General features: G+C 33.1%; 3 protein-coding genes across 3 annotated transcripts; 2 read left to right on the top strand and 1 right to left on the bottom strand.

Annotated features, from left to right (window-relative positions):
* Positions 1–4384: 4384 nt before the first annotated feature.
* On the bottom strand, positions 4385–8270 carry LOC149904830 (dual specificity protein phosphatase 14-like). Its single transcript, XM_090107029.1, has 4 exons — positions 8009–8270; positions 6605–6833; positions 5455–5591; positions 4385–4860 (listed from the first exon to the last, which is right to left on the bottom strand). The coding sequence occupies exons 1-4, from the start codon at positions 8110–8112 to the stop codon at positions 4671–4673; spliced, it is 660 nt and encodes a 219-aa protein (XP_089963155.1). The 5' UTR covers positions 8113–8270; the 3' UTR covers positions 4385–4670.
* An 8665-nt stretch (positions 8271–16935) lies between these two features.
* On the top strand, positions 16936–19938 carry LOC149904829 (cytochrome P450 6a2-like). Its single transcript, XM_090106876.1, has 3 exons — positions 16936–18027; positions 18215–18526; positions 19693–19938. The coding sequence occupies exons 1-3, from the start codon at positions 16986–16988 to the stop codon at positions 19866–19868; spliced, it is 1530 nt and encodes a 509-aa protein (XP_089963002.1). The 5' UTR covers positions 16936–16985; the 3' UTR covers positions 19869–19938.
* Positions 19939–21145: 1207 nt separating this feature from the next.
* On the top strand, positions 21146–23728 carry LOC149904828 (UPF0728 protein C10orf53 homolog). Its single transcript, XM_090107098.1, has 3 exons — positions 21146–21285; positions 22311–22396; positions 23504–23728. The coding sequence occupies exons 1-3, from the start codon at positions 21201–21203 to the stop codon at positions 23726–23728; spliced, it is 396 nt and encodes a 131-aa protein (XP_089963224.1). The 5' UTR covers positions 21146–21200.
* The last annotated feature ends 154 nt before the right edge of the window (positions 23729–23882 follow it).

The raw sequence follows: 23882 nt of genomic DNA, 5'->3' as shown, positions 1-23882 counted from the left end.
GTTCACATAAAAATAATAATTGCAGTGCAGGGAGAATAATTTTTCGGTGTTGAGTTTTGAGATATCGTCAGAAAAAAAATATTTAGATAATTCTCAAATGCGACAACAATATTAAATGCAGGTCCTTTACCAAAGTTTCTGAAACATAAAACATCTTTATTAGTAACCAAACAACAAATTAATTGATCACGAATACGTCAAATTAATCTTCCCAGTCGAAACAGATAATTCACACGCATTGCGAAGGTGTCACATCTGCACTGACAGTAATTAAAATTCCATCAGCAAATTTTCATAGTTGACACGTAACATTCCTCGTCGCTATTATGTCATATACAAATACCTAGTAGGCAAGACGTTTTAAAAATATTCGAGAATGTCGCTGTGAGAAGCGATTTAAGTGCTGGATATAAATACAGTGGAATGTAGAAAGGTATGTCGGCCACATTGAGTGGTCTTCGTGCTTTTCTTTATAAAGACAGAGGAAGACTGTATGAAATAGTGAGGTGTTATTTGTTTGTGTGATTTTGACGGTACTTGTAAAATTATTCAAGGTTGGATACACTATTAAATTAAATAATTACTGTGAGTCGAACGGTTATTTGTGTGGAATTATTTCAAGAAAGGAAAATTTATTCCGTATTCAAGTCCGAGAATAATAATTTAATCGTCCCACGAATAGAGACACAACTCATGAAATCAAAGTAAACAAATAAATATTAAAATATTTGACTTTTTTGTTTGTTTGTTGTTTGAGATATTTTAAGAACGTTTTTATTGAGATGAAGTTTCAAGTTTACTGCTCTGTAACAATAAAAATAAGAACCAAAAGCGTAGAGGTACGCTAATCATATTATTTCACACATCCACTTCATTTGTTCTCTTATCGACTTTCCGCAAGACTTCCTAATAATTTCAGTGATAATTGAATTATCAACGTCTAGCTTTCCGCCCGCGGCTTTGCCCGCATTTTAAAGAAAAACCCGCATAGTTCCCGTTCCCGTGAGATTTCCGGGATAAAACCTATCCTTTGTGTTAATCCAAGTTACCCTCTATATGTGTGCTTAATTTCATTGTAATCGGTTCAGTAGTATTTGCGTGAAAGAGTAACAAACACACACACACACACACATCTTCACAAACTTTCGCATTTATAATATTATTAGGAAGGATTTCACTGAATGGTCTCACTTTAAAACATTTTAAGGCTGAAATTAAATTATTCACTTCCTCCGTTTCTTCCCTCATTAATAAACTGAAAAATATTCATATTTCTCATGACAGAATAAAGGTTATTTAAATAAAGATGCCGGGAAAAACGTAAAGAATTCGCAAAATAAAGGTCATTTCTGATTTGTTTTTAGACTGGATATCAAGACGGTTAATGGCTATATTAAACGATTGATTTATGCAAGGTTGACCCCTTGATCTGTATCTTTGATCAGTTATAGTGGTTCCATGACAAATCCATACTAATATTATAAATGCGAAAGTAACTCTGTCTGTCTGCCTGTTACTCAATCACGCCTAAACTACTGAACCAATTTACATAAAATTTGGTATGGAGATATTTTGATACCCGAGAAAGGACATAGGCTACCTTTTATTGCGAAATATGTACCACGGGTGAAGCCGGGGCGGACCACTAGTGTATAATAAAAGTTAATTTGCAATGGACACATGTTGGAAACTCTTATATAAACAAATTTCCAGCAATGTGTGAATGAAGGTCCAGATTACATCTGATTGATGGTTGACAGTTTATTTACTGACTAGCTTTCCGCCCGCGGCTTCGCCCCCGTTTTCAAAGAAAAACCCGTTCCCGTAGGATTTCCGGGATAAAACCTATCCTATGTCCTTTCTCGGGTATTAAAATATCTCTATACCAAATTTCATGCAAATCGGTTCAGTAGTTAAGGCGTGATTGAGTAACAGACAGACAGACAGAGTTACTTTCGCATTTATAATATTAAGTATGGATTTATTGATGTATTTAAATGTGCCTTATCTAATACTTTCAACTCTTGATCTAGCACTACTTTTTCGCATATCATTGATACGGTTGTAAAATGTATCTAACCACATAGGAACACCAGACTTCATTTTTAGAAGAGACCAATTTATTTATCATATTTTCCTAATGTCTTTATTACAGAGTAGCTATTACGTTGTATGGATGGTGATGAGTTAAGAGCAAAAGTAAAACGTAATACTATCGTTGTCAAGCCCAGTCCCGTAACGAGCCCTTAATTACCGCCAAGGGCAAGGTCTCTGGGACTAATCCAAGATACAATTTATTGGTTACCTTCACGAAGGTATGTGCCGTTTGCCAAATAATAAGCCGGAATCTGTATACACATCAACTGACCACAAGGCCGCAATTATATCTTTCAGTTCTTTAATCCAGAGCGAATATTATTCGCAAAGGTGTCATAAATTGGAAAAGTGGGACAAATTTCTTTACTTTTCTAATTTTATTTTAATGTTCGCGGCTTTGTGGATATGCGTGTTTTTAATATTTCCAATGTTAAATATAAAATGCAGCGTAATTTGTCAGATTGAACTAAAATTTGTCTGTAAAAAACAGTACTTACGGTGACTGACTTCATTCAAATAATATTATCTGGATTGGACATGTAACGTTAGTACAAATTAAGGGTAACAATTCAATTAATTTCTTACAAACTTCTTTGATCTTTCCTATGTCATTTTTGTATTTTATCTTTTCTAAAGTAACTGTAGGGTGTCACTGGCCGCAAAGGTCCTTTAAAATTGTTGCCAATTTCTAATTATGGACATGTATATGTGGGTGGCATGGCTAATTAACAAAAACATTGAACTTGATTTTCATTGCCAAGTCACGTGAGTATGACCGAGCAAAATAAGTACTTATTGTTCTCAAGATAAGACCACATTTCGTTTTGTCAATAAATCATAGTTCCCAAATTAACATGTCAAATGTGACATACCACATCAATCTGGCAAGTGGTCAAAATCTATGTGACAGGGTGGAAGATAAGGGATACGCATTGTACTTGTTTGGCGAAGACTGCTTGAAAAAATTATATTTAGCACTGAAAAAGTCGTACACGTGTCAATTGAATTGCTATATTTTACATTTGTCTAAAACCTTGAGAACCTTGAGAATCAATCTATCTATTAAAAAAACCACATCAAAAATTCGATGCGTAGTTTTCAATATTTAAGCATACAGAGAAAGCGACTTGGTTTTATAATAATATATAGTGATTAGATATTTTATCTAAAACATCTACATGTTCAATGCTTTAACTATGTGTTCCATAAGGATTTTAATACAGCATTAGAAGACTTAAGAGCTTTTAAAATTTAAACACAATTCAGACATCTTAAATTTTATCCAAACATTAATAACACCCAGTGCCCATAATAATTATAAAACATTCACATAAACACATTTTAAAAACTAAATAAAAACCTTAATTTATGTTCATCCTTCAAAAAAATCTATATAAAATTTTTAACAACCAGGTTAGACTAATATAATGAAGAAACACATGACTGTTTCGTATGATCTAAAATTTATTTTAATCCCGCTTACACAATCAGGAAGTATTTGCATTGTCAGTCTCCTACAATGTTTAAAAGCATCTGTATAACAGATCGCGAAGCTAATAATATCTAAAACTATCATTTCGCATACTTTCTTACTAGAAAATAAGACTAGATCCAATTCAAGAATTGTATGTAATATGATCTGAATTTATTAAGTCTTAGTCTTACTTCAAATAGAAGATTTTATTTATTGACACCAAAAAAATTGAATCAAAATGACGCCAATCGCGCATATTTGTGAACAATGGTCTATAACTACTACTTAGCTCGAAATGATTCCTTTCGTATCGTATGTAGCACCTAATAGAAGTCATGTAGGCTTCTACGACGTGCGCTACACAAGCTATTATACAAATTTGACCCTTTGTATACCGCCTACTAACTCTAAAAACCAATGTGTACTTCCAACTAAAGCTATTGTCGTTGCTGAAACTGCTCTTCAGTATTCATTTTCCAGTACTTAAGGGCAAAACTTAAAAACAATAGGTAGCTTACTATTAGCTCTGAATGACACGCGTACCTAACTTCGGCGCCAATGTATTTTTGAACGCTCGCTCAATGCCACGGGGCCAACAACATTGCTTCAATGGAATTAGTCATTATTCTTTACTCCCTTACTATTTGGTAAGTATGATATTTGGATCAAGGCAAATTTAATCAATGAGTTTTCTTTACAAGGCTGTATTTTCAAAACTGTTTCAGAAACAGTCTCTATCTATAAAGTGTTTTGATTGGTGAATTTTGGATTTATCATGTATGTATTCTTTGGGTATAAATAAAAATACAAACATAAAAATCATTTCCATTTATTTGGTCCCTTAACATAATATTGCTTACACAAAATTACATAAATTATCACAATTTTAATATACAGCACAAATAATTTACAACGCTTCTTCATAAACGTAACATAACTCATAATTCCTTAATTGCTTAAAGTTAGCTAGGCATTATCGTTCACACTCATTCCTCAGTCTTATAAATAGCGTGCATAACCCAATTACTCCAAGCATTTCAACTTAAGACTATTACATCAGTGCCTTATAATCGTAGAATAATTAACGCGACTGGTACAGCTAGCTATTTTCAATAGGTCCATACCGTTGTCTGAACCACGTCATGCCGCTGTAATCTGGCTCGTATACATCAGGAATCTCTTTGTCAATCGCTTCACAGTACACCATTTTAACTGACGCCTCTCCAAATAGTCTCTCTTCGTATTTTATGAGCTGTTTGAAGAATCCTGTGTTCGGTCGGATTTGTGGCCTGCAAAATACCGTAAATTTTTACATCTAGCTGAAATTATACAATTTTTATGTTTTGCTTTTGTAATACTCCGTCTATAATTGACCTAATATAAACAAGGTCTATGTCGTTAACATTCTCTGAATCATTCATTTGTTCAGATGCCTTGGACTTGACTTGGACAATTTCAATATTTATAACATATTTTAAATGGGCAACATATTATCCTTTATCATCAGTAGGTATTTAAAATATCTTTATGAGCTTCACTTCTAACATTATTATAGGTTCTAGAATTTATTTATATCTTTAAGACCAAACCAACCAAAAATGCGGTCACCCATCCGTTCAGATGCACAGATACTGATGCAGATAGGAATGACTCATCGGTTTTCGAACCATTTGCGTAATTTATAAAATTAAGATAATTTGCAACCATTGGGTAAGATGGTCTACTTCTTACTAATGAATTGGCAAACTTCATAAAGAATGCGTTGTTCTTCAGACCACACTCAATCAGACAAGTGATACCTAACTTAATCACCAAATTAAGTGATTAAAAGTAGTAAAACACCTAATGAAGTTATCAAATACAAAATTACTAACAATCCTTACCTTCTTCGTTTCATGTGATGGTAAGCGTCCCTCAGGGTCATTTTGTGCCATTTCACCAGATACGCCAAGCAAAGGGTGACTGAGCGAGATACTCCCGCCACACAATGTACTAGTACTTCCTCGTTTCTTGCAACTACCTGAAACAAATATTAAGTAGTCATTATATAATTGACGAACGTGGATATGGCTTATGACTAGTAATCTTCTGAAAGTAAACAAAAAAAGGTATTTTTTGAAACTATTGAATCTGATACTGTTTTAAACTATATACTGTTTTCTGTTATTTTACGTTAGCCTTATGTTCCTATTAAAAGCAAAGGAGAATGGGCAAATTGGGCCTGAAACTTGGGCTAAGACCAATACACACGAAATATTGTTTTTGTGATAGATCATTACACATACCTTACGAAAAAAATAAAATAAAAAAATAAATCAACCGGGTTCTTGTACAGTCAAGGCAAAAAGTTTTATTTATTTGGCTATTATTTTGCGCACAATAACGGTGTTTTTAATTCGAGTGAAGTAAATATAAATCTAAATGTCACTGGAGTGACTGAGTTTAACCATAAAAAACGTCTAACTACGTTGAATTATAATAAACACGGTATAGGTACCTGTTACAAAACATAATATTAGTGTATTTCGGTTATTAGAAGGCTTAAGATTAGTACATATTTGTAAGTGAAAGTGAATTGGAGTAACATAAAGATATTGTCATTGTCTTATAACAGTTATTTATTGCAAAAAATATTATACACAAAGTAATAAAACTTGATGTGACTGTACAAAAACCCGGTTGATTATTTTTTTATATATATTTTTCCCGTTATGTATGTGTTATGATCTATTATAAAAACAATATCTCATGTGTATTGGTCCAACTCAAGGGTTCAGGCCCAACTTCCATAGTAAAATGCCCATTCTCCTTTATGATTTTTTATAGAAAACTAGTGGTCCGCCCCGGCTTCACCCGTGGTACATATTTCGCAATAAAAGGTAGCCTATGTCCTTTCTCGGGTATCAAAATATCTCCATATCAAATTTCATGCAAATTGGTTCAGTAGTTTAGGCGTGATTGAGTAACAGACAGACAGACAGAGTTACTTTCGCATTTATAATATAAGTATGGATATAAGTATGGATTACTCACTTCATGTATTAAGTCTGCAACGCTCTCCATATAAGGATGCATATCTGAATTAGGTGTGTCCAGGAGTGGTACATAATGCCTGGGAACATAGTCTTCTGGTGGCGGTGGTAGTTCTGGTGCAGCATTGACCACAAGACCTGGTCGTAACGCCTTCACAGCTCCAGGCAACGCATGGGCACCACATATGTATACTGAGTCGATCACACGGGACACTCCCAAGGGGCAACCTCTGTAGACAATAAATTTAATTTGGTAAAAAAAATCTGAAAGATCAGTATTAACCTTTAAGATAAATTTTATAAATCACCGTCGATGTGTATTTATTTAGTGCAGAGTAGACTGTTTAATATTTTTATTATAAAAATGGTGTCTCAAAATTATTTATTGAAGAGAAAGTTCGCCAACAAAGATGAACTATAAATTCGTAAACAAATCGTCATACATCAACAAGGGATTTCTGTTATATCGTTGGATTAGAATAATACTCTATCGTTTTAAAGCTCGACTTCTAGTCTTCATACATGATTGTCACATTAATTTGATCTCGTACCAATTTATCTATTTAATGGGATTCGCAATGGCTGTGCCGTCACACATGTAATCTTCCCTATATTAATGATTAGATGCTTTTTTGTATATTTTTAAACACATTCCAGATGATTTCGTTCATCAATAGATCGCAATTATTTTTAAATGTTTAACTATTTTATATTATATTTTATAATGTTATATATAACAGCATTCATGATAACGTATAATATTACAATATTATACATGTTTCTGTTAAAATTAAAATGAATTAAACAGCATTCCATTATCGGTACTATGAAAAACATCAACAATGCGTAAACAGCGCATACCACGCGGTTGTATCATTTTGGAGACGAGCCAAGAGCGTCTGACCTAACGAACTTGCTTATATACAACTCATTTTATGAAATTTTTGCAGATATGGTTATTATTATTTGGTATTGCTGATTTATTATATTATCTTATATCTATACTTGTCTTAATAATTTTCAATTGTCCATTATTTCAATCATCAATCACATCACACAATTAAAATCTCTCTTAAACTTTTTTTTATGTTTCTTATATTAAAGCTTTCACGTTTCTTTAAATTAAATTAAGGTCTGTTATTTGGAGTTATTGTTTATGTTAAATTTTTGTATATCTTACAATTATTTTCTTTTCCAATGTTTTAAAATCAGTTTTTATGTTATCTAATACGTAAAAGTTTTAAATTAACATTCCTCTACATCAGAACACTTTAGTTTTTATTATTTCAAAGAAACCTGGACTATAAACAATGCACCTGTTGTCAATTATTTTCTAGAGGAAAAGTCTACTTTCCAATTTCAATGTGATACTAATTTTTTAATATTTTGCATCCTAGACCCTCACCTGTTTAATTCTTCTCTTATAGATTTCGGAACTTCAACGTCTACAGTAGGCTCTCTCTCATTCCCCACACTAACAACTTTATCTTCTACCGTAAGTACCTTCATCTCGGTGTTAAAACTTATTTAATTTATTGTATCTACTCCTTTCACACAATTTTCACCATCCACGATCGAGTCTCAATACGTATCGTGTAAACAATGCTACTCCGAATCGATCGGCACGTGCGTACGCGCCGGCGTGTGAACGCGTACTGGCAGCCTGCTGCCTGAATTCAGAAGCAAGAATATGAACACCTGTAAATCTCGAATGCCTGCAATATCCGACATTCCAGGGTTATTCTTGTACTACGGTGACTCTTGTTTTGTTTACTTTGCCCTTTATTGACTTTCTTGCTGATTCTAGTTGTATGGGTCTCATTTCATAACTCATAAGCGATGATAACATTTGAACTTTACAATTTATGTATGTTTACCTGCCTGATAATTGATCGAATGAGTTTATGTGGTCAAAAAACTATAACATGTTTGTTAACTTTTTTTACGTGTTTTCTTGCGAAAATTAAAAATTATACATAATAATATTATAATTTCCTTATCAGCTGGAATTATTTTTTAATACTATCAGCATCTTTGAATGCAGGTTTCATGTTTTTTATAAATATTGGAGTGTTTTCATTGAGTAAAATTTTATATCCAAAAATTTTAAGTCGGTACCTACTTACCTTTCAGGGGTACTCTCAGCTATCAAATCTAAAAACATTATGTACACAGTAGAGTTTTTTCCAGTGTAGAAAAATAAAAGAACATATTAACATAACACAGGTTATCTTGCGCCATCACTTTCTCATACAGGAGTTAATACTGCTTTAAAACATCATGATAGCCCCTAGGTGGCAGTAAAAAAAATAGTGTGAAATATTTTGAATCTTGTCATGAATAAAAAAAACACATGTACTTAATGTAATATATATGAAGATAAAGATAAATGGCTTGGTGATTCAGATTTTTTTACAGTATCTTAATACTATTATAAAGGCGAAAGTTTGTATGGATGTATGGATGTATGGATGTTTGTTACTCTTTCACGTAAACACTACTGAACCGATTACAATGAAATTTAGCACACATATAGAGGGTAACTTGGATTAACACATAGGATAGGTTTTATCCCGGAAATCTCACGGGAACGGGAACTATGCGGGTTTTCCTTTGAAAATGCGGGCGAAGCCGCGGGCAGATTTCTAGTTAAAAATATTTACTGTGAGTTTTGTAGTAGCAGCTATTAATGAAACAGCAGACAGAGAGTTGCAGTTATATTCCTGCAGGCGATGTTATTTTCTTATCATTCGAATTGTTTACCATGGACCCAATAAATATATATTTGTCCATGATGATACTAAGTGGTAAATGAGTTGAGGTGAATTTAATTTACGCTGCGCTTATAATATAAGATAATACAATTATCTAGTTTTTTTTTATGTCCATTTGTGATTATACCCTGAAATCCGAATGCTCAATTCTGCAGGTATCTGTTTTTTATTAAAATTAATCTAGAATTAATATTCTACACAGAGGATTAGCGATGAGCCTGTGAATAATTGGAAAAAATGTATTTATATTCAACAAAAATGACTGTTAATAATTAATTTTACAATTGCAAGTGCAATTTATATCTATAAGCAAAATGATTAAAATAATTACAAATACTTGCAGCTATTTTTTTACAAGCAAATTATCACTAATCCGTTGTGTACCTACCTCCTAAATATTAATTTAAAAAAAATCATAAAAAACAGATACCTGCCGAATCGAGCAGTGGGTTTAGGCTATAATGACAAATGGTATTTGAAAACTCTACAAAAACGATAATCATTACAGTCTGACAAAGGCACTGTTATTGTATTTTGACTACACATATATATTATCTACTAGCGGTCCGCCCCGGCTTCGCCCGTGGTACATAATATTTACGTTTTCTCTACATAAGAACTATCCTCGTACTTCAAGGAATATAATAAAAAAAGAATTATCGAAATCGGTTCAGCCGTTCTCGAGTTATGCGCTTACCAACACATTTTGCGATTCATTTTTATATATAAGAGATTAAGTATATACCCACAAATATATAAAATAACATTGTCTCGGGTATGTCATGCGAAATTGTGCCTATGTAATTGCTGTTTAAACGGATTCTATAATGTTTGTTTTTTTTCTCTATATCTAAATTAAAAAAAGAGAGTGTGACAAAACTCATTTTGCTAACAAGGGTTAATAAACAATTTTAGATATTATCTACTGTAGCTGTTTATGCATTTGTTTACATGTCATTCAACATTTTTATCTGTTCGATCTAATCTTCGAAACAACTAGAGAGTAGACTGTAGAGTCAACGACTAACAAACATTCGTCTCCACAAACCTAGTAGGTACAATAATAAAATGTGTAACATTTGTTAGTGTTCTAATAATTGAATTTGCGATCATCAATTTATAAACAACTAGTGGTCCGCCCCGGCTTCGCCCGTGGTACATATTTCGCAATAAAAGGTAGCCTATGTTCTTTCTCAGGGTCTAAAGATTGTCTGTGCCAAATTTCATCAAAATCGGTCCAGTAGTTTATGCGTGAAAACCATACATACATACATACAAACCTTTCCTCTTTATAATATTAGTATAGATATATACCTATGTAATTCTCTAACGACGTCTATTGTTGAGATATTATACGCCTAAGTATAATCAAATATAATGCATAGAAATTATGTACTCATTACAACTATTTGTAATATTTGTTTGGCATTTTAACAAAACACATGTTTTGACCTAGGGTTTTATTGAAAGTTACGCAAATATGTTGTGTGTTTTGCCTAGTAATATCAATGTACATTAAAAAGCGAACTTTAATCAACACGTGCCGCCTAATATTATTATTATTTTTATGAATACATACTCAAATTTCGACGGACCGAAGGACGATTTTTAAAAACACAAGATTTAATTTACACGTCTTTAATTAGTGCTTTCTACATTCAGAATGAAATAAAATAATACTTAAACTAATAAACTTATCTCTAAACAAAAATGCAGCGTTTGAAGAAATACAATACGTATGCATTAAGGCGATGCAGGGTGGCCATAGTTTGCTGCGTTAACAAATATGACATCGCTCGCATGTACTGCGGGTGGCCCCGATATAACTCCTCCATCCTCAGTTTCAAGAAAATCTGAAGGGTTTTCTTGAATACATATTTTTCTTAATTTAGACTTAATAACTATGACGATTACAATTATAATTACGATTAATACAAAAGTTATAATGTTAATCACTCCGACGGCACTATTCACTGTACTATTAAACTGGTTTTCACTATTTTCACTATTTTCAATTAAATGCCTAAGCATATTTATGTCAGTTAAATTTGCACCCTTCAGGTTAACAGGCTTCCTGTCGGTCTGGGAGTTCATCAAATTTGGTAATATAATTTTTGGTAAACTTGGGTATATAATATCATTTCCATTCGCATCATATTTCTTTTAGTGTTATATCTCCGATTTTCACGTAGCAGCCAATCTCGTCTAACGCCAATAAATAAGTACCACGAAGAAATTCTTGGGTTACCTCATTTTCACAGACCTTAGTAAGTACTGTTTCCACATTTACGTAAAGTATCCATCTATTTGGTAGAACATTGTCGATTTTCACGTCATCTATGGAAATGGGAATCTGCTGACAACTGGAAACATTTGTGGATAGCCGCAGAAGATCGGTTAAACAATCATCTTTATATAATGTTGATGTCAGTATTTCCGGGCATAGGAACCGGTCTTCATCAATTTCTTTGCATGGTTGTGAAAGTGGCATCGTTTTCAACCCCTTCACAAGGACATATGGGTATTTGGGAAGGATAAGGGAAGTCTGACCTTTTTCTTCGTTAAATATAGGTAAAGGTATTACTTTAAAATATGAGTAAATATCATCAGTAATTAATGGAATAGTCATTACGAATTTTATTTGACTTTGTTTTACATAAGTTTGTACTTCTATTAATTGTTCGATTTTAAGAACATTATCTAAATTTACTGGAAATGGTAACTTAGAGCTAGTTTCAATATTTTTTAATAAAAGTAATAATTCCTTCGTATCTACAACGGATTGGTGTAAAAGTTTAATTTTACTAAAAGCTACAGCAGTTTCAATTTCACTTAATCTAACGTAAATAGACATAAAATTATGTAAAAATGCAGAATATGTATGTATAATTTCATTAGTCTTTTGATGTAAATTTGTGTCATTTAAAAGCGAATCAATTACATTTAGCTTATTCTGGATTGCAATGAAATTGTTATTAGATATTTCAGCCACATTTAATAACGAACCCACCATCTCAGTAACGATCGTCATCTTATGTATTATAGAGTCTTGTTTAGTCTTTAATTTTTCAATAGTGTTTTCAAATTGTATAGCATCTTCGTTGTCGAGGTTACCGGTGATAATTTTTATAACTGAACCAAGTGGATTTAATAAACCACGTTTAGATCTAGAAGACGGAATTAATTGTTCAAATTTATCAATAGTATAATTCATATGATAATCTGTTTGTAATTCGGTTGTAGTAAAATCGGAACCTAACGCTTTTACATCAATACAACTATGAACCTGATTTCTAAATGATAGATAACTATTTATATTAAATTCTAAATCGTCATATATTAACTTTAAATCTAACACCTTAATAACTCTCCATGTGTCATTGCTGACGACTGCATAGCCTTCACGGAGGGGTAGTATTCCGGGATTCCGTTTAATCTGGTGCAGTTGAAGGCCCTGGTTTTGGATCACATGGATCGTCAGAAGCAGTAGCCTGCGGAGGACGCTTAATGTATTTAATTGGAACTTTAGTCTCACGATTGTGTGTCGTTACTGGCACAACATTTCTATGGATCGGTCCCGTGACTATCGCTTTCTGATACCTAGGCTTATCTTTAGCACGTCTCGTGTTAAATCCTTTAATGTAAACTGAATCTCCTATGTCTATGTTAAAATAATTTTCACCGCCATGCTTATCCTTAATAACCTGTTTCTTATGAATAATTTTGTCTGTAAGATATTTGTATAAGAATTTTGTGCGTTTGTGGTGATCTTTTACAAATTGTTGAGTTAATTGTCTATTAAAATCTACAGCTTGATCTAGAATCAGCATGCCTTCCGTATCAAGATCGCGAGCTGAATGAACCGTATCTGTATTTTCGCTATTATTGCTAGACGCGGTCAAGGTGCTGCTTTCCACGCTTATTGTACTACTATCAGGTGACGGAATCGAATATGGGGACCTCGGGCGATTATTTTTAGTGATAGGCACTGTTCGGTCTGAATCAGACGAAATTGTAATTAGCGTCAAGGGTCGGTCACATTTTCCCGCCTGGTCGTTACTAACTTTTACTATATTTTCATCGGTTAAGTGTTTTTGAAGATTTCGCTCCTTTTCATCTACATTAACTTTCATTGACACGTCGACTATTGCTGCTGGCATACGAACGCTTTCACAAAAAGTCTGAAAATCTAATATAGCGTCACCGTTCTGAAGGTTAGTTGGAATTGATACACTAGTTTCTGATCGAGGCTCTAAGGTGATTCTTAACGGAGGGTTATATATAATCGGTATTTTGGCGTTAAATGTTTCTAAAACTTGGTGCTTCATATCGATATTTGCATCTAATTTCTTAAGTAAATCAGATCCGATTAATCCATCAAACTTACTGTCTACATTGTATACATAAAATTTGTGGGAAAGTGAGCTTCTAAAAGTTTTTAATAATGGAATTTCTATAACCTCATTATGAGTGCTTTGCGCATGGGTACTAACAACTGTAAATTGTTCATACTGTTTATGATCTCTAAAATATTCTTCTGCTTTGGCCGGACTTATAAAGGAACGACTACTTCCTGTATCTATGAGAAACTTTGCTTTTATTTCGGGAACTATAATATGTGGTAATTTTAAGAAGCTGTCACAATAATTTAAATTTATTATTTCACTGTCTCGTCGGAGGCCGGTAACAGGAAATTCGTTATTGTCATTAAAATTGCTTTCAGTTACTTCCGGATCGGTATACTCGTATAACTCGTTCGCGGGGTCTTCTTTATAATCTAAGGGTGAGTTATCGTAATTTTCATAATTTGGTTCATCGCAGTAATATATGTTATGAGTTACGTTTTGCCTCATAGGTGCCGTACGCATTGATACATCGCTATTTAAGCCGGGGTTCGGTGCCTGGGCATGTTGTATGCCAAATTTAAAACGAGGTTGGGCTGTTTGTTGATTTGGGATTCCAAATTTATAACCGGTATTTTGAAAAGGTCGCAATTGGTGGTTATTATTAGATTGTGTGCCAAATTTATAGCCTTGGGCTTGTGGTGTTTGCCTTAACTGTTGCATAAAATTTGGTCGAGGTTGTTGTATCAAATCTGGTTGGGATTGTTGTGCGAAATTAGGTCTATAACCAATTGGTTGTTGAGGGCTACCGTATTTAAAGTTTTGATTTAAAGGCATTGTAATAAAATTAGGTTTGAATGAATTTTGAAAAGTGTTTTGGGTTATAGGTTTTGGCTTACTAGTCTTTGCATTATATTGTTGTATAAAATTTACTTCTTCCGTAACTACGCTAAGTGCATTTTCTAAGTTTTTACAACCCCTTAATCTAACAATCCGGATCATGTCCTCCGGGAGGTTGTACAGAAAAACATTTAACGCAGTATTATTGTATATGATCATTTTCGCGGCTTTGACCCCTTCATCCGTGAAGCGGTTCACCTTTGAAAATAGGGAACTTTTTACGTTTTGTATTCTGTGGCAAAACTGTATGTAACTTTCACCTTGTTTTATTTTTAACCCTTCCAACTCTAATGCTATACACTCTTCCGATCGCGGGTCTCCGAAATGTTGGGTAAGTATTTCTTTCAATTCAGTCCATGAAGTTATATTTTGGTAATCACTAAGCAGTGAAGCTGCCTTACCGATAAGCCTGCTCGTTATGGCATGGTATACATATAAGTTTTGTGCGTTATTACTCGCATCTTGGAATGACCTTATAATATATTCACTTTTATTGATAAATAGGTTTAACAGTTTTTCATCCCCATCAAATTTGGGGATGATACATAGTATTTCCCTAGGAATGAGCTTAATCTCTTCCATTTTGCGTAGTTTTATCGATTAAAACACGAAATAATTAAAATAACACTTGAAATCACTAACTTAAATAACTAACAATTAAAATTAAACACTAAAAATTACGACTTATCACGATACTTGTAATGAACAAAATCAAATAAACGTAATGATTAGGCCGACTATTTTGGGTCGGGGATTTCGTGAAAAACAGGGACTATGAAAAACAGGAGTGAAGAGGTCTACTCACAGTCTGCTCGCTCCCATGTCCTTCACTTATGATCCTGAATGCTCGTCCTTGAGGTCTCCGTACGCGCTTCACTGCAGCGATTCAGTTTTTTACGCGTACGCGTCGCGGGAGTTATTTATTTAGTTCGAGGATACTCGTCTGTACCGCACTATCACAGGTCCTTAATTATGGCTTTACTGATAGCTCGGCAGCAGGATATTATCGAGTATCCTACCGGCTGCGCCACTCAAATTTCGACGGACCGAAGGACGATTTTTAAAAACACAAGATTTAATTTACACGTCTTTAATTAGTGCTTTCTACATTCAGAATGAAATAAAATAATACTTAAACTAATAAACTTATCTCTAAACAAAAATGCAGCGTTTGAAGAAATACAATACGTATGCATTAAGGCGATGCAGGGTGGCCATAGTTTGCTGCGTTAACAAATATGACATCGCTCGCATGTACTGCGGGTGGCCCCGATATAACTACATCAATGCCATGTTAATGTTTAGCATGTGTAAATATTTCGTAACCTAACTTAATTTGGAACAGAGGTCACATATTACTCAAAAAGTCGGCGGTTCCTCACCAAACGAACGTAAGTAGGTACAAAAAATAAATTGTCTTTTCCATTAATTATCTGAAAATTATTTATATACAATATAATAAAACTTTATTTTACTATTTTAAATAAGACTTTAAAAATTGAAATTTTCCATAGGTTTGAGGAGGAGGTATATTATACTTACTTAAAATCAAACATCAATAAATGTTGATAGTTATTATCATATGCTAACTATTCAAAATAATCATTTATAGGAGAAAATAGTTAGGTAGGTATTTACATTTTTCATAGAGACCATTTTTTCCCACAACAAGTGGGAGTAATCTCGATGCCCATAAAAATTGTATGCTGCATCCTTTGTGTTTTGTTTTTATTTATTATTAATTCTTGCATTCATTATCATGGAGTCATCCTTTAAAACTGCTAATCTAAACCCAGTTTTTACATAAACAAAAATACAAAAAAGAAACAACAGCAAACTGACTATAGTAATAACCTTACAACAATAATATCTGTGTAGGAGTCGAGCAACATATGATATTAATTTAAAGGTAGGTACCGACCGTAGTCCGGCTACGAATATTCATTTCTATGCGCACTGTGCGATGCGGCTACCGCAGACCGCACAGTGCGCATAGAAATGAATATTCCGTACATAATTGTGCTTGCGGTCAGCCGGACGGCTACCCGCAATGCGGCTACCCGCATAGTGCGTATACGCTCTAAAACTTAACAAATTGTACTTCTTGGAGAACCATGCTAACCATTAGTGAAAATAGAATGAGAATCATTGCTTGATTAGACAGACAGGCAGGACTTATTATAATATAGTACCTATGTGGTATGTAGTAGTAAATTATAAAAGACGTTTTACCATACGGCAAATTATATTATTTCACTGCGACATGATTCAATCTGTGATCGCAACTTATCTGTAGCTGAGGTAGAGCTAACATAAATGAGAATCGTGCAGTGTAGAACCAGCCTCGAGGCCGACCGGTCTAATTATGTTTATATTCGTGTTATTGTTTATCGCGGTTGCTTTATTATATTTAACACAAAATTATCGATACTGGAGTAAAAGAAACGTGAAACATGAGCCACCGTTGCCGATATTTGGAAATCATTTCAACAATCTCTTCGGATACAAAAGTTTAACGCAAATATCTGGAGAGTTGTACAACAAATATCCAAACGAGAAAGTGGTCGGCTACTACAGAGGTTCTGCTCCGGAATTGATCATACGAGATTTGGAAATCGCACGAGACATCCTCAATGTCGATTTCAATCACTTTTATGTGAGAGGTATTGGCAAAAATCAAGATAAAGAAACTCTATCAAAAAGTCTGTTTCATATCGAAGGAGATGCGTGGAAATTACTGCGTCAAAGGTTGACTCCGGCTTTCACTACGGCCAAATTAAAGGCTATGTTTCCTTTAATTGTGAATTGTGCAGAGAAACTGCACGTTGCAGGTGATAATGCTGTGAAAAATGGCGGAATTTGCGATGTTAGAGAATTGATGGCGCGGTTTACGACCGAATTCATTGGAGCTTGCGGTTTCGGCATTGAAATGGACAGCATTAACAACGAACATTCCGCGTTTAGAGCTTTAGGGAAAAAAATGTTTACGCGATCCATACGCAACATTCTCGTATTAGGTCTTTGGGAATTGTTTCCAAAACTAGGAAGCAAATTATATCTTTCGGACAAGGATATAGAAGAAGCTATAACTAATATTGTTGTATCGATATTTGAACAGAGGAATTACAAACCGTCAGGCAGACACGATTTCATAGACCTTCTATTGGAGTTGTCTGAGAAAAGTAAAATTTATGGAGATTCTATTGAGAACTTCGATGAGAACGGTGCGCCGAAACCTGCGGAGCTAGATATGGATATCCGTATTCTTGTTGCCCAAGTTTTTGTGTTCTTCGCCGCTGGCTTCGAAACTTCATCCTCGGCCACCAGTTTCACGCTACACCAACTTGCTTTCAATCCAGACATACAGGTCAAAATCCAAAACGAAATTGATCAAGTTCTATCGAAATCCATACTAATATTATAAATGCGAAAGTAACTCTGTCTGTCTGTCTGTCTGTTACTCAATCACGCCTAAACTACTGAACCAATTTGCATGAAATTTGGTATGGAGATATTTTGATACCCGAGAAAGGACATAGGCTACCTTTTATTGCGAAATATGTACCACGGGCGAAGCCGGGGCGGACCACTAGTATAATAATAAACTATGTTATGACGCTATCGCAGAAATGACCCTTCTAGATATGGCATTCAAAGAGGGCATGCGATTGTTCCCTTCTTTGGGAATATTAAATCGGGTTTGCACTAAAAGTTATACAATCTCCCAGTTAGGAATTACAATAGATCCTGGTGTGAGAGTGATCATCCCGATACAAGCAATACAAAAGGATGCGAAATACTTCGATAGGCCCAATGAGTTTTGGCCGGAAAGATTCGCAACAGAAATAAAAGATCTCAACAAATTCACATATTTACCGTTCGGTTCTGGTCCGAGGAATTGTATCGGTGAGTTAATTTACATGTAATTTTTAAGTAAATTCAATTTTACGCGAAACTAACTCAAATTAAATACAATATAGGCTTGAAATTATAAATTACAGACAAGTTTTATCATGGTATCGCGAGTGATATGTTTATTTAAGGTTATTGAACCTAAATATACAGATTACATAATATTATTGTATGTTAAATTGAAGACAAAAAAAGGCTCATGTTATCAGATTATGCCATCAAAATCATCAATTCATGAAAATTTAACATGTAGATTGCAGGTGCAATAACTTCATTCCTACAAGCTCAAAGGTTACGCTCTATTAAAATTAATATTAACAAAAAAGCTCAAGTATAATTACTAAAAATTTAAATAGAATTAACTCGAACAATAAATAAAATACATTTAGATTCAGACTATAATTAATGACACATCGAATAATTTATAAATCTTCAATAATTACCTATTATGTATTTACTTCATTGTCTGTGCTTCATTCATATCATTCAACAAAAAAGAAGATAATCATTAAGCCAGGAGTAAAATTTTTGTTAATATATGATAATGATAACTTAAATGATAATATAAAGGACAATAATGGTCAATGTCACTGTTTACGTTGAGTACAATATCATAATTTATCATTATATCATACTAGCTTTCCGCCCGCGGCTTCGCCCGCTTTGTCTAAAACATAATAAATTATATACTAAAACCTTCCTCTTGAATCACTCTATCTATTAAAAAACCGCAGATTTAAGCATACATAGGGACATAGGGACAGAGAAAGCGACTTTGTTTTATACTATGTAGTGAAGTATAAAAAATTACGATGTATTTAAGATCGTCAAAAATTAGTTGTAAAGCCTAATAGTAATAACCTTGATGCAACATCAGCATAAATCATATGCTAGGTAGGTATATAATAATTTGATACATCATAAAATTCTTAAGAAGACGTTATTTATTTTAACCATAATTTTAACTTTAGGCTTATATTCAAAAAATACATCAGGTAGACCCTAGAGCATAAGCTCTATTTGTTTGAATTTTTAAGAAAATGTCTTAGAAAATAAAAATACTCTGACATATTTTTCTCCATTACGATTAAGGTAAAGAAGATATATCCCGAGTTACGAAATAACAATAAGTTTGCCAAAATAATGTATATTCCTTACAGGTGCGCGTTTGGGCCAGATGCAGTCCTTAGCTGGTCTGGCAGCAATTCTTCAAAGATTCTCCGTTGAACCAGCAGAGAATACCCCCCTGGAACTACCACTTAACCCTTGGATGAATGTCGTTCAAGGCATAAAGGGGGGGATACCCCTTAAATTGACTTTAAGAAAAAAGGAATAAGTTTTATCATAATTTTTGACGAACACTAGTTTTTGCTGTTAATAAGGAATAAATGATTTTTATTTATTAATTTTTATTTTATTTTTCATGTATGTTATGTTAGTTAGCGATAACCGATAACCGTAGTTTTTGGGTTGTGTTGTATTTGCTAAAAATCTAAACTATCCCTGTATTATATACCTACCTAGGTATTATTATATTTCTCAAAAGTTTAAACTCTTCACAATTTGTTTTGTTTCTAAGTCAAAGTAGGTAATATTTAGCCTTTAAAACATTTACATATTAACTTGCATTTCAAGGCAAAAAACATTAAATCATTTAATAATTAAACCTAAGCTCTTAAATCGAATTATTAATCATATTTTTTTCTTTGTTTCTCAAAAGGTTACAATCACAGTTACAATACAAGGGTAAACAAAACAAATTCTATTGCCATAAAAGGCTTAAGACAGAAAAATTATTATCTTAATTACATTTTATAAAATATAAAAATAACAGTGTGATAACAACAGCAATCAAACAAGTCTTCAAACTGATAAAATGATAATACCTACACAGATAAAAAATGTATGTTGGTACCCAAAGTGGAAAAGGAAAGGTCCTTACTAATATTGAAAATGCGGAAGTATGTTTGTTTATCTTTCACTGTGGAGTAAAAATCATGCGAGATTGTGGTCAAGCGCTTCCCTATTACCAATATAAAAAAAGCCTAGGAGTGATATGGGCTACTTTTTGTTTTAAAACTTCTCAAAATATTTACTTTGTATCTTAAACAACACTAATAAGCGCGAGAATGTCTGTAATTTACTTACAACTGTTTAGCAATACCAATTATATTAAAAATTAAATCTAATGCCTGATTCATAAAGTAACTTGAGGTCATAAACTACACGGCAAATCATTGGGTGGACAACAAATTATGCCAGAGCATACTCTCGCACCTAGAGCGCTATTTATTTAGGTACTTATATACGACCTCTTCCAGGCAACCTTAGGTCAAATTTACCTATGTAATGACTAATTAATTATTAGGTAAATGAGCGCGCATGGATAACTTTTTCTCGTTTCTTATTCGTCTTTGACTTTCTCTATGTGAAGGTTAATGTTATCAGTTGAAAATTTCAGTATTGTTTATTAGAGTACAATAAAAAATGCATTCAAAATTAATAAATATTCCCAAGCCCATAATTATATTATATTGTTTATCTATACATAAATTATTCGCTCTATCTACGAAATATGACATCTTTCAATTCCATCTCGCGATAGAGCGATTTTATAAAGTTTTTCTTAATCTTTTTATAAACATTTACAACCAAATAATTTATCTCAATGCAATATGTACGAATATATTACGGACCTTGTGATACATTTTTCACGTTGTCACATAAACCACAAAAACTGCGAGGCCTGAGAGGTACGAGAGCAAAGATAATAATATTATTATCTTGTAAAGCGCGTCACACACGGTGAAGATACTATAATATTTTGTTAAGATTCTCTACTATAAAATATTACAGTATCTTAAGGTATCCGGTTTCAGCGTTCTGACCATCATTTTTCTTTTTGTCATTGCGTACTAAGACCCCTGTAGAACCGCCATCCTGTTACAAATGACCCGAAACACTGACACAAAATTTCGGGTCATTTGTAGAACGCTGATACCGGATACCTTAAGATACTGTAATATTTTATAGTAGAGAATCTTAACATAAAATATTTTAGCATCTTCACCGTGTGTGACGCGCTTTATACATATTATTATACTGCAGAGTGTAGAAATGCTATTTTTATTTCATTTAATAATTAAATATTAAATAGATTAGATAATTCTAATGTGCAATGCCCATCATTCCTGGGTAACCACGTAACGTTTTCTACTAAGTATGTACATTTAAATACACAAGTACAGTACATGCTTCTCTACAGTATCTACATGATTCTCCGTTGAAGTAATTATTGTCTGTAGTAGTTTTAGAAATAGAGCAGGCCGGAGGAAAAGCCCTCTCTTTAGCTTTCAATAATTATTCTAATATTCACATGCTGTTTATCCTGCCGTAAATTACCCAATCCTTTGAATTCTACTAATCAATGTATGATTATGTGGAAGACCATAATTTGCATACATGCGCATCAATGCATGTAATGCATGCATAATATCTTGTCTACACCTACCTATAACGGTGTGATGATTCGAAATAGAGCGACGTGTGAATAGATTACTATGAGAAATTGCGTAGTTTGTAATTATCAAAGTATTAAAAATGTCTATGTGTATGTATATGAAGTATGTATGAACTATGAAGGTATGATGTACATACAGTATAGGAATAGAAAAATGTAACGATTTCTATAAAACCTACTCAGGTTTATAATGAAAATATATCCTACCTCTAAGTTACTGATTAAGCTATGATATTAAAAATACTTTATTTTAAATAGAATATCTGCAAACATTGGGATTTCGTGTGGACTTGATACCCGTGGACTTCGTGAACTACTGCATGATAGAAATGTGTGGTCATGAGGTAAAATCGCCTTTCTTATGAAAATGATGAATTTTCTTCTCTTTGACCTTTTTAAAGTAGTTACAGCCTTTTAAGCTAGCTAAAATATGTGATATGCCTACATTTCAAGCGGGCGTAAAGATTGTAAGAATTGACTCCTTATAATTTAAATATAGGTACCTAACTAAGTTAATTCGTAATTAATTAGTAATGTTTGTGATTACAAACACAGTGCACTTATCGTTGTCGTATATAAATAATTTGCGAATTACATAATATGGAAACAATATTATTTTCTTACTCCACAATAAAAATAAAAGTAAATTTTATTTAAATGTAGATCGGTAGGTAGAAGGTACTGCATTATCTCGCGAAATTGGTAGTGGTAACAGATTAGACTATCATAATATGCATAATATAAACAAATATGTGCCCATTATAATATATTGTAGAGATTGTGAACATTTAGATGTGATAATTGATATCTAGATTTAAAGTGTGCACTGTGCAAATTGTAAATCAGGAAATTTCCTTTGTTTAAAAAGCAATTATATGCGATATGATATCATATGTGTTTCACACAATACCTACTTGAAACAATGTATGAATTATGATGAATAATTTACGAAAAATAAAATTATATTACTGATTCTAATTCGGTAATTCCTATAGGTACTACGTATTCTGAAAATAAAGCATAAATAATAATTCTATCTTGAGCCCTAAAATATAAATTCATATAGTATTTGTATTAAAAGTTATATATAATGGTAATGGTGTTTATATGTGTTATTGAAGGGTATAACACAATAGATACGTAATTATGATGTCTATATATCTATAATACGTTGATATATCTATATATCTATAGAACAGATATTTGCTTCTATTCAAATTAGATACCTATTGTTTATCACAGTATTAATATCCTACTTATCACTAAAATGTTGAATCATGTCATGTAGCACGGAATAATTTTTCTAGTACATACCTAGGTAGGTACCTAATTATAAAATGATTAGAAGGCTACTGACGAGTTAGCGACTAACAAATCAAAATGTTATAAATCTTTTAGTACGTTTAACATTCAGGTAATGATATGGTTAGTATTTATAAGATATGTTTTAGGTATTCAGGTGCAACATCAAAAACCTCTGTTTCAACACGCCCTCAGAACAAGATCCCGTGTGCCGGCGCGCGATCAACGCGGTCGTAGAATCTTCTGGAAAGTTCCTTCGAGCTCGCACATACATGTGGTTATGGGCTTACATTGACGACTCTGTGTTTAAAAGCGAATTCGCGCCAAAAGAATATTGGCCGTTTGCTCTTGATGACAATTTAAATGTTAAATGATTTTTTATGAATATACATTTCCAGCTTTAGTTTTATTTGTTTACAATTTTTACAGACTTCTTTTAGTTTAGTTCTTTTTTAAGATACCTATCAGATATCTAAGGTATCTTGTTTGGCAAGTAAAATACATTTTTTATTGTTTTAATTATCATAA

This window comes from Colias eurytheme, chromosome 11 (assembly GCF_061535395.1).
Source record: "Colias eurytheme isolate Ceu_HAF_F1 chromosome 11, ilColEury1 Martin Lab GWU primary, whole genome shotgun sequence".
In the NCBI taxonomy this organism is placed as follows: domain Eukaryota; kingdom Metazoa; phylum Arthropoda; class Insecta; order Lepidoptera; family Pieridae; genus Colias; species Colias eurytheme.
Note: the sequence above shows the minus strand (reverse complement) of the source record. Positions and strands in the feature narration are given on the sequence as shown.

Coding starts and splice junctions, on each gene's coding strand:
- LOC149904828 (XM_090107098.1), top strand. CDS start 21,201: ATGCAATATGTACGAATATATTACGGACCTTGTGATACATTTTTCACG. Junction 21,286..22,310: donor AAAACTGCGAGGCCTGAGAG/GTACGAGAGCAA, acceptor TATTTTAAATAG/AATATCTGCAAACATTGGGA. Junction 22,397..23,503: donor TAGAAATGTGTGGTCATGAG/GTAAAATCGCCT, acceptor GATATGTTTTAG/GTATTCAGGTGCAACATCAA.
- LOC149904830 (XM_090107029.1), bottom strand. CDS start 8,112: ATGAAGGTACTTACGGTAGAAGATAAAGTTGTTAGTGTGGGGAATGAG. Junction 6,834..8,008: donor ATAAGAGAAGAATTAAACAG/GTGAGGGTCTAG, acceptor TATTGTCTACAG/AGGTTGCCCCTTGGGAGTGT. Junction 5,592..6,604: donor TTGCAGACTTAATACATGAA/GTGAGTAATCCA, acceptor TATTTGTTTCAG/GTAGTTGCAAGAAACGAGGA.
- LOC149904829 (XM_090106876.1), top strand. CDS start 16,986: ATGTTTATATTCGTGTTATTGTTTATCGCGGTTGCTTTATTATATTTA. Junction 18,028..18,214: donor TGATCAAGTTCTATCGAAAT/CCATACTAATAT, acceptor CGGACCACTAGT/ATAATAATAAACTATGTTAT. Junction 18,527..19,692: donor TGGTCCGAGGAATTGTATCG/GTGAGTTAATTT, acceptor TATTCCTTACAG/GTGCGCGTTTGGGCCAGATG.